This window comes from Pocillopora verrucosa, chromosome 6 (genome assembly GCF_036669915.1).
Source record: "Pocillopora verrucosa isolate sample1 chromosome 6, ASM3666991v2, whole genome shotgun sequence".
In the NCBI taxonomy this organism is placed as follows: Eukaryota; Metazoa; Cnidaria; class Anthozoa; order Scleractinia; family Pocilloporidae; genus Pocillopora; species Pocillopora verrucosa.
Window position 1 is genome coordinate 17,125,399 of NC_089317.1, and position 11,558 is coordinate 17,136,956.

The following is an 11,558-nucleotide window of genomic DNA, read 5'->3' on the forward strand; positions in this document are numbered from 1 at the left end:
AGTAAACGTGAATAATCTTTAAGAAGAGTGTGTAGCGTGACGATCTTCCACTGTCACGTTCCTAACCCTGCCTGTGACTGTGACTGATCGTGTGAGGTTATACGACATAAATAACGCTTGCCAGGTTACAAAGCGCAACGCAAAATAAACGTGCGGTGTTTTTCTTTCGAATTATTTAAGTTGAATTCAAACCTAAATATCGAATATTTTGAGGAAAAAACGGGTAAAGAATTGAGTAGAATGGCAGAGATCGAGGACCAAAGCCGGCGAAATGAGCTGGAAGAAGAGATGTCACGGTAATGGTCGTCAAATGTTGACTTTTAATCCGTGTTTCCAGATCTAATCTCCATAATGTCAGAACATAGTTAGTTTTTCTTGCCTCATAATGATTGACAAATACGTTAAGCTTCCGGCTTTAACTAGTTATTACAATTTGTTACATATTATATACATATAGAATGTTTGTTTCCGCCGGGCGTCAATTAATGATTTTTCGCTTTTTCCTATGGGTTGACAGTAGTGAAGTGTTCATTTTTGAAATGGTTCTCTTATTTCTTGTCTTTGTTTCTGAATTATTGAATAACCTTTTGGAGTTAATGTGTAACTACCATTAACCCTTAAACTCCAGTAAGTGACCAAGATAGAATTTCTCCTGACAGTACCAATGCAATATCAAGCGGATAAGTAATAAGAATAAAGAAAATATCATTAGGGGATTACTAGTTGATCCAATTCCCAATTCTTTGAAGTGATATCACAAGAATTGCATGACAGACAGTAAGGAGAATTACTAATGAGATCATGGGAGTGGAAGGATTAAAAGTGCTTTGTGATTATGTATAGCTTTTACCAAACCCAAAACCAAAGTGATTGTGACAGCCAATTAGGACGAAGGGAAATATGGCAACAATCTAATTACTGCAACAGGAGAGTGCTGATTTGTATTAGCATTGTCTGCTAATTGCTACAGATCAAACAGTTGTAGCAGGTATCAAGGAAAAAATTTCAATACTCAAGACTTTTGGCTGCCCCTCTTTGTTATTAAAAAGTATTTGCTCCCTGATGCTTACTACTGCCTTGCTATTTTTCAGGTTTGAACAAGAAATAGCAGAACATCCAATTTCAAGGCCAATCATAGCCACAAACACATTTCGTATGGCATCACAAGCAATCCAGAATGCAGCTACTGTTCCAGAGGTTAAACCACAACAAGAAATGCCTAATAACCAGCATTTTGTCCAAGGAGCACACCCACGTCCATTATTACAACCTTCTAATCCTAATTTACGACCACCAGTTGTCCAGGGCACTTTGAATCAAGTCCGTCCTCATATGCAGGGTCCAATCCGACATCCTGTGCAAGCCCCTCCCAATCAGTTACCTGGTCCTCGAATACCACGTACCATGACATTGCCACCCAGGATGCCTCCTATGGTACCGCAAATGGTCCCTAATCCTGGAGCCATGCCTGTTATGGGCCCTGTAGCAGTACCCATGGTCCCAGTACCCATGCCTGTTCCGTTACCTGGTATGCCAGTGGCAGGGCCAGTTGGTGCCACAGCCGTGCCAGTAATGACTCCTGAGGAACAGAAAGAGTGGGGATCTACATATTCACAGGCTGGGAACTCAGAGGCAAAGGATAAAAAAAAACCTAAAGAGAAAAAATTTTTGAGGGTGGCAGGGAACCAAGTGTGGGAGGATTCATCATTAGCAGAGTGGGAGAATGGTGAGGTTGTTTGCGCTATGTTGCTGTATTCACCCCCTAAGAGTGACTACCATCTAATTTCTCAAAACAATATCCCTCCTGAATCATGTATTATGGTTATTAGAATTCAGGAAATGATCACTAACTTAGGAAGCTTTTTGATTGTTGAACAAATTCTCCTCGTCAGCACCTTGGGAAATGTATTGAGAGAAGCAGAATATGAATACCGCTTTGTTATGGTGTAAAGGGTAACTTGGCCAGTGAGTCAATCAATCAGGGAGCTGATTATGGTTAGACACCCTGGCCTTGTGTATGCATAGTACTGTAACATCTATCTGTAAATTATGCAATCATTTCCAGTCAAAGCTGGAAATATGCTGCTGTACAAATATCTTTAATGGTAGGACCTCATAATGGTAGTTTTCCTTTTATCATTAGTTATGGCAAAATTATTTGGAAGTAGAAGACTTAATATGGTAGAATTGCTGACAGTTTTAGTCGGCTACAGGCTCTTAATGAAAACATATGTATTTTCACTAATGATCATTACATTTATTGTTTTTAGACGACTTTCGTGTGTTTTGCGGTGATCTTGGAAATGAGGTTACTGACGAGATCCTCACAAGAACATTTGCAAAATATCCATCTTTACTAAGAGCTAAAGTTGTGCGTGATAAAAAGACAAACAAAAGCAAAGGGTATGGATTCCTTAGCTTCAAAGATCCTAATGACTTTGTCAAAGCTATGAAAGAAATGAATGGTAAGTCTCAGTAATGTTATTGTGGACTGTGAGGGTAAAGGTCATGCAAGTATATTTTATATGTGAGTCAAACTAGCAAACTTCACAGGTTATTCAATGGGTATTAGAACTTGGAGAGTTTGTTGGGTGCTAAGCAAATTTTTCTCTTTTGAATGTCTTGGGCTATTTTTCCTGTTCAGATCTGAGGAATATTATGATGTTGCCTTGTGATTTCTCTTGCTTCTACCTTTCAAAATGAAATCCTTTTTTTAAAAGAAAGGCTGTTTTTCATATGTTGGGAAAATCCCAGATGGTCAGTGAATTTGCTGTTTCCAGACCTTCCAAGAGTTTTGTGATGGATTAAAATTTGATATCTCACAGTAGACATTCCCTATTGTCTGGAATGGGTGGTAAACAATTGGGGTGATTGGGAACATATTTATTTCCCAACACTTCCCTAGCATAAGGGTAAATTGATTATTTTTAAGTAAAAGTAATCTTCCAAATAGCAGCATAATTGTTTTTTGTACAAGACCATGATGTGGAAAAATTTGTTAAGTGTAACAAGATGAAAATATATAATTTAAGAACAGTAAGATGTTTGTACTCTTTATCAACAATTTCTTCTATTGAATTTCTTTTTTTGTACATTGGCAGGCAAATATATTGGGAATCGACCAATCAAGCTTAGGAAAAGTACTTGGAAAGACCGCAGTATAGAAGCTGTTAAGAAGAAAGCAAAAGAAAAGAAGCGCTTGGGTTACAGATAACAATAATGTGGAAGAAATGCGAACTTAGAATGTTATTAGTTCCATTATGACCTTGTATCATAAATTCCTTGTGAATATGATGCAGATGTTTGTGAAAGGCAAAAATTTAGTCTGTCTACTGCTATTTAGTGAAGAAGGCACCAAATGCAGTTCAAGCTTTTGTGAAGGCTGTAGATTCTTCCTTTCAGTTTGATTACTCACTTTAGTACCAAATCTTTTGTTAAAAGTAAACTAGCAGGTTTGACAAGGATAATTGGAAATTTTCTACTCAAACTGGAAATCTCTTTTGAACATGACCATTTCAATTAATCCTCATGCTTATAAAAACTAATAAGGGAAATGGTTGGTTGTAAATACTAAATAAACAGTCTTCTTTTGTGAAATTTGTGCTTATTCTTTATTTAGCAAGTAGATTCCATGTTACACTTTTTCTGTCCAGCAGTAGAAAGAACAATAAAGGGGTACATGAGGGGCAGCCTTTGACCCATAAGAATGACTAATATCTAATTTCTCCTTGCAATATCATCCCTCAGGCTGAATCCAACAAGAATGAAGGAAACGATCACATATTAATTGAGCTCATCCAATTTTTTTTTTCTTTGTACTGCTTTTCTTTGCTTTGCTTAACTTTTCAGGACATTGACACACATCATAGCTAGCGAAGTTACTAATTAAATACAAAACCAGCTATCAGGAGGATTTTGTTTAATTAGTAAACAAAATTTAATTGGATGTTCCATGAGAACACACATGCATGACCAATTAGAACTTCTGTTATACCGTGACCAAAAAGTACCTACTATCGTGATAGCTTTGACACGAGAAGGATATGGTGTAGTTTACTTTTCTAGAAAGTGTAATTCAAAATGGACCTTGTTCTTGACATACTCGATCAAAATTTCTTTACACCGTACGTGTACCCCGCAACGTGGCCAGAAAATGACTGCTACAGGCAATTCATCTCGCTCTTCGTGGTCACGAACATCGGCGGCGTTATTATGTATTTTACGCTCGCAACTTTCAGCTTCTTTTTTGTGTTCGACCGCGCGCTTATGAAACACCCACTGATTCTAGAACACCAGATCTACAAGGAAATCATGGTGACTTTGAAATCAATACCGTTTATGAGTTTTCCCACGGTATCGCTTTTCCTTCTGGAAGTGCGAGGTTACAGTCAGTTGTACCTGCCAAGTAATTTCAGCTGGCCGCATCTCATCCGCGACATCATTTTGAGTACGACTGGCTTTCTCGTCTTCACCGACGCATTGATTTACTGGATTCATCGTGGATTGCACCATCGTTCAGTGTACAAATATTTGCACAAAGTCCACCATCGTTGGAAGGTGCCAACCCCATTCGCCAGTCACGCTTTCCATCCGATCGACGGATTCCTGCAGAGTCTGCCATATCATCTTTACCCATTTATTTTTCCACTCAACAAAGTTGTGTATCTGGTGTTGTTTGTTTTCGTCAATATATGGACGGTGTCAATTCACGATGGAGACTACAGAGTGCCTGAGCTGCTGCAACCTTTCGTTAACGGATCTGCCCATCACACAGATCACCACCTCCTCTACAACTGTAATTACGGCCAATATTTCACAGTCTGGGATCGGATCGGTGGATCTTTTCGTCACCCGAGCGCGTTCCAGGAGAAAGGTCCAAAATTCGAGCTAAAGAAAACCGCTGATAAGATGGGATGAGTATTGACCGGGGTATTTGAAAGCAAAGAGTAATAAAAGAACGGTGTCTGCAACGCGAGCGAAGTTTGATAGGTCGCGTGTGAAATGTACAACAACTTCTGCGTATCTGTTATTTATGAATGTAAACAGTCGCGTGTGATGTTAAAACAAATAACCCAAAGGTTTATATTGCACCACCAGTGGTACTAAAATAGTTTTTCATTGCGTTTACAATTTCTCCGAACGGTATACCAATATTACATCTTGTCCCATTTCATCTCCCCGCCCACTAATGTTGTACTTTGCACGGACTTTGACCCCTTATTGTTCCACATTGTGTAGAAAGGAGCCTAAGAAATGTTCTAAGATTTGGTAAATTTTAAACTCTATTTCCAATGAACACTAATTTGTATTAACTTCCTCAAAACTTATGTTTTTCTTTTTACTTTTTCATTATAAATTTAAGTTTGTAAATGCACTGAGACTTATGAAATATGTTTTAAGAACTTTTGTTATTGTTATAATTATTACTATTATTATCATTATCTTTATTATTATTATTTCATGATTATTGTGTTAGTCTTTCCACTCTGATTAAAAAAAAAACTATGACAGAATATGAAAATAAGTTACAGATATATAGATAACCTCTTGGATATAATTTTGTCTCCAGAAATGTCTGTATGTAGGCATACTTCAATCTGATGTTTTTTGATAAAAAAAAAAAAAGGTGATGACTAATGACTGACAACGATTTGGAGTTTTGCTGACGTAAATGGCTTAAAAAAAGATTGTAATTGGCATTTCTTTATCAAGAATTTACCCAGGAGACTTTCAGGAAGAGAAGATTCTGTTTCCATCAAGAACTAAAAATGTTTAGTGGAATGCCAATGGACTAATTGTTAACCTGTGTCCCCTCATTTTTTTTTTCTTGATTTACAAATATCTTCAACTAGATGCAGAATCACTTCATTAATTAATTTTTATTGTAAGAAGTGAGATTATCTAGTAGAGATCACCTTTTATAACACAGTAACTTTTTGAGTATCAATAAGTAATTCACCTACATTTATGTTAACCCAGCTTCACAGAATAATTGAATGAACAACTACATGCATACCTTTCTCATTTGCTTTCTTACGTTAAACATTAAAATTTCCTGTATTTGTGAAACATGCAGAGGCTGATCAGTTAGAGCACTGGACTTTGGGTGAACATCTAAGGGAATGAGCCCTAGGTACCCCCTTCCCCGCTAGTGCCATTGTGGTATATTCTTGGGTCAGACAATCTATTCTCACACTGCATTTTTCTAGCCAGGAGAGTGTATATATATATATATATATATATATATATATATATATATATATATATATATATATTTCACCCTTTGACCCCTACGAGTGACTAGCATCTAATTTCTCCTTAAATTATCACCTCTGAATCACACATTTTAGGTCATGAGAAAAAAGGAAGTGAATTCTCCTTGTCAGCACCATGGGAAATGTAAAAAGAATAGTATGGAGAATATGCATATTAGTCTTAGGGTGTAAAGGGTTAATACTTTTTGGTGTAGTATCACTTAGTGTTTTTACAGGATGTGCAATATTTTGATGCACCCACAAGGTGAATCAAAATATAAACAATGCGTGAAAATGCTCAGTGATAATACAAACTCAAACATTGACTGACAAGTCATTTTTAATCTACTAACTTTTTAATTTTTTCTCCTTCGAGTCTAACATACGCATTCAATCAAGTTTTTGTTAACTCTTAGGTGTTTACGTGTATAAATAAAATACTTGCATACACACCAAGAAACCTGATTGAATGTTGGGATGTAACATGTGACTGACTTAAAGCATCCCATCCAGAGGGGAGTAGCCAGAGTACTATGGAAACCAGGATGAGCTGTGACCAGAGGAGTCACTAGGCTCAATTTTACTATGGAAACCAGGATGAGCTGTGACCAGAGGAGTCACTAGGCTCAATTTTTTACTTTATCTTTGTCCTTGACTCTGGTATTTGTTACCCAGTAGAGCTGCAATCAAATTATTTTTCACTGTACCAAAATGTCAAAGGTGCACATCCGTAACAGTAGACATCTCTATACAAAGTGCTGAAGTCACCTCTTTACAGCAAAGACTCAGTGGACATGAAGAGATGTAACTCTCCCTCCCCCCCCCCCTAATAAAATGTGCCCCAAGACCCCTTAGAAACTTTCAGTATTGGTGAATGCTTTTCAGCCCTTAGCTTCCCCCTCCCTCCCTTGTGGTACTGGTGGCTTATGGTTGGTGCACTGTACTTGGGGTCAAGCGGTCTGGGTTGGGGACCTAGTAGGGTCATTGCATTGTGTTTTTAGAAAAACAATTAACTCTCACGGTGCCTTCCTCTACCAAGGAGTATAACTGGATACTGATGAATTGTCAGGGAAGCCTGATGAAATGCTGGAAGGAGACCTTGTGATGGACTGACATTTTATCTGGGGGGGGGGGAGGGGAAAGGTAATACTGTCCTGGTTGTCTCATGCTATGGAAGTCAAGTAAAGCTCTGGCTGGTTTGCCACTTATTATAGTACAGACCTTTCCTCCCCTATCCCCTCCATCTTGCGCTAATTGAATTTTAGGTTCCACCAATGGAGAAGGGGTCTGTAAAGGCAGAAGAATAATGTAGCTTAATGGATGACATTTACTTTTGAGTATTATATCAAAAAGAGTATTGGAAGTTTTTCGTTTGTTTAGAGTATCGCAGCTTTTACTACACTGATTGTCTAAAATTTGTGCCACCTTAATTAAATGTATGCACCTTAATTTAAATATTTATAAACATAGCTATTTGCTTCCCTTGAGAAATATGTAGTTTGTGTTTTGAACTGCAGTCCACGGGAAATTATAGCTTTCGTTTAAGAATTTTATCTTAACTTTGAAACCACTGCTGGTGGGTCGAGAAGCTGACTTTGTAATATGTCACGTGATGTACTTATTAGCGTTGCGTGACATCCCAAGGACACGACCGAGAAGGGAACTGAGAGAAGCTCGCTGAAGACTTTATTGAGTTTATTTTCGAAATTAATTCTCTACAAAACTAGGATCAGAAGGTTCTCGTTTTGAATAACGTACCCACCCTCTTAAATTTGTTCAATTAACCGTTTCGTTCCGGTTTCTTCGTACAGACCGAAGGAGGTCAATACGACGCAGCTGATCTGAAATTGGAAAATTTCACAAAAATGCTATCATCCTTGTAAAAGAAGACACAATTTTTTTTCCATGCATGGAGATATATCTCTTAAGTCTCCTTCTGCTTTTTACCTTTGTTTACCTCACTATAGGGTATTTGGTAATTGTATACTTTGATGAAAACGGATGAAGAGAATCGTTGTAAATCCAGGAGATTCCTGGAAATAATGAATTAGGACTAAAACTCGGTGGCTTTAAATACTGGATTGCATCGATTTTTTCCAGTGCTGCACTCTTTGATGGGCCTCGCTTGGCAATCAACGGGTCATAATTTAAACTTTTGAAATTAGAAAAAAAAATCCATATGGAATCGCCGAACTCACTAATTCTGCTTGGTAGTGGTATCGTGCTAAAATCAACTTTGCAACGTGATTGAGCAAGACAGTTCTGGTGGAAGGGTTGGTAAGACCTAAGCCCTTGCTAATTATTTTTTGGGAAACTCGTATTTACTTATTTCGTTCTTTATTTTTTTTCATACCTCCTCGTTAGTGTTTTTTTTTTTATTAAGTTTGTTAGCGTTTTTCTTCGTCAGTTACACCTTTACGCACGTTTCTCATACAGCACATTATTTTACAGTCTAGTTGTATTTAAAGCCAGCTCCTTTTACGCATAATCACTTTTTAAGTCAGTTTACCTAAAGTCGTGCTTGGCGCAGTTCTCTGTGTATGAGTCTTCAGTACCTATTCAAATTTTTTTACTTTGCGAGAGCTAATTATCATGCAAAATTCCCAGAAGAGCGAGGCAGCCTGTGCTGGAACCAAGATCTCTCGAAAAAGCATCGCATACATCAAAGTTCAAAGTACAATGCCAGAAACTACATAGATATCACACTCTTTCTTCAGCTAATTTTTTTTTTCCTGAATTGACTTTCATTTCATTCCCTTTAGCTTATTTATTATCGAAAGGTGAAAGAGTTAGAATGTTTCAGCCTTGCCATAGTAACTGACTGGTTACTAAAGAAAGACTTTGAAAAGAGACAATGTCAGTAGAGGTTTATCTGACGACCCAAACAAAATGAATCAAACAAACAATTAAACAAATAAAATCACAAAGGGTGTGACCTCCTAATCAAACTGTTTCCAGATCAGATATATGTTAGACTTTACACGGACGTGTCCGATTGCACATGCACTTCCGTTCGTGAGGCTGCTATGAATAAATCTAGTCGAAGTCATCTATCTAAGAGGGTTGCCTATGGAACCTGCCTCTCGATCTCTTTCTCCTGATTTTCTCTAGTTACTATGCCATAAGCATGGGTCACTACCTGGTATAGAGTTTTCAGACATACGTATTTTACGCAGGTTTATCAAGAATGAGTCCGATTCTTGTTTAACTAACATACGATGAATTAAATGAAAACGAGTTTTCGTAGGGAACATTTATCTATCATATTGGAAGGTGGACCGGTAAGATTGAGGCGCAGGTCACGACAAACAATGGACTTTCAGATAAGGGGTCAAAAGGGGATTTACGAGCAAATAGAGGGTGGGGCTGAATCTCGTAGACGGATCCTGCTGTGTAACTGCACAACTTCTTAGCCGTGGAAGGTCCGGGTAAAAACTGGTGCGGAGTCACTTGTTGTCTTTTTTCCTGTTTGTTTTTTTGTCATTTGTTTGTTTTTTTAATTTTCAATGATGGTGTTTTTCAATGATGGTTTTTTATTCATATTGACAGCAAGATTGTTTATCTGAAATCTAATATTATCTCATTCATAACAGGTCAAAGCAATATCAGAAAATAGTCACTAGCTCGTCCTCTGTTATAAATAATGCATGTTTGCTCAAAACACGTGTTTCCCAGCTGACTTGAAGATAACTCGCATCATCACCGACAAGGAAAGTTTTCTCAGATGAGAGCATTTTATGGAGCTCGGAATGGCGTTATATCTCAATGTTTCATATTCATAAGGAAGGCGGTCTCTTTTTCGATTGTTTATATGAGTATCGACAAGATGAACTTGGCCTTCAGCCAATGGGATGGAATTTTTTTTAAATCTTTATTGTCTAAGAGTACTTGATTTTATTCTGTAACTATTAAAAATGCAATCTTAATACAAACCAGCAGGTTGTCACAGTCATGTCAAGTGACTTTAAAGTTCAAATCCTGTCATGTATCGGCTGAGTACCATGGACATACAACCGTGACACACGGGTGCGTATTTGTCAGTTCGCATGTTACATGCGGCACGTGTCCGACGTCTTCTTTCAACACAAAGCGCAGCAAAAACACGCGAAAGAACTTGGATGCACGAAATATTCCTTTACTTTGAAAATAAGAAGAAGATTTAGAAAGAATTGCTACACTTCGATTCCTTGGTGAGTTACTATTATTTTAAAAACTGTTTTGCCCCAAGCCTTAGAGACTATAATTAAAGAACCCTCGATCATGTGCTAGTCCAATCAAAAATAGTTATTAAACCAATAATCTCGAAAATTTTCACATAGTCAAAATTTATTAGTAGGAAACATCTTGTTGGGAACTTCTCGTCAAATATTTTGTGGTTTAAAATTAGTTTAATGCGTTTTTGGTTTAGTGTGATGTATTGAAATTAAGTCTTCCTGTTTCAAACTTTCAAACACTTCCGTCGTATAATGATCACCTGTCCAAAGGTTGAACAACCTCTCCCTCGCCGGGGTTGTTTATTTTTATCATGAGCCTTTGGTTTTACGAGCGATTTTTTTATTATTTACCATATCTCTAGACCAACTGTAAAGTGTATTTTTTTTTTTCATATGACCAGTAAAATAAAGCCGTCAAGGCGAAACTTGAATCATCGCGTTGTTGCGTTCAGGACGCAGTCTTCCAATCGCTCAGCTCTGTTCTTCCTTTATTTACCCATAACAGACGCATATCGGTGTGCGCGCATAGGGACACTTTTACTCAACTTCCGGTATTGAGAAGAATCATTTCATCTCTTCTTGTCGTGAAAAGCGGTGATATATTTTTTCCCACCATTTCTTTGACTTTTTTTTCCTTTGACAGTTTTTTTGGGGTCGAAGTCGCGTAAGGATTTTCTATTGCTGTTTGAATCATACTAAATAGCAAAAAAAAAACAAAAAAAAAACTTGTAGAAAGTATATAAACCTTTATTTCTTGAAGATAGGGTAGAGTTGGAAGCGTTCACTAAACGCCAAACCTTCATTATATATAATTAGGAAGTTTAACAGGGGGCTTACATTTTTACTTCAATACCCTGTTCCAGGGAGCTGGATTGTAAAAGTAAAAGTACAAGAAAAAGTGGGGCGAGCGAGAGAAAGACGATTCGGGACTACTTTTGAAATCCTCACCAATTTTCTCATGCCTATTTACTGGTTCTTCTCGATCCGGAGAGCGTTTCAGAAGCTATTTTCATTTAGGTTCTTTCTCATAAAATCACGCGCCGCTTTGGCGCGCTGATAAATGAAGAACCATAAATACCTGCATACTGCA

General features: G+C 37.5%; 2 protein-coding genes across 2 annotated transcripts; both read left to right on the plus strand.

Moving 5' to 3' along the window:
* The first annotated feature begins 75 nt into the window (after positions 1 to 75).
* LOC131787259 (RNA-binding protein 42) lies at positions 76 to 3,707 on the plus strand. Its single transcript, XM_059104357.2, has 4 exons — positions 76 to 296; positions 1,092 to 1,726; positions 2,271 to 2,465; positions 3,102 to 3,707. The coding sequence occupies exons 1-4, from the start codon at positions 241 to 243 to the stop codon at positions 3,212 to 3,214; spliced, it is 999 nt and encodes a 332-aa protein (XP_058960340.1). The 5' UTR covers positions 76 to 240; the 3' UTR covers positions 3,215 to 3,707.
* A 298-nt stretch (positions 3,708 to 4,005) lies between these two features.
* LOC131787260 (lathosterol oxidase-like) lies at positions 4,006 to 6,152 on the plus strand. The gene has a single exon (XM_059104358.2). The coding sequence runs from the start codon at positions 4,081 to 4,083 to the stop codon at positions 4,915 to 4,917; it is 837 nt and encodes a 278-aa protein (XP_058960341.1). The 5' UTR covers positions 4,006 to 4,080; the 3' UTR covers positions 4,918 to 6,152.
* Positions 6,153 to 11,558: the final 5,406 nt, after the last annotated feature.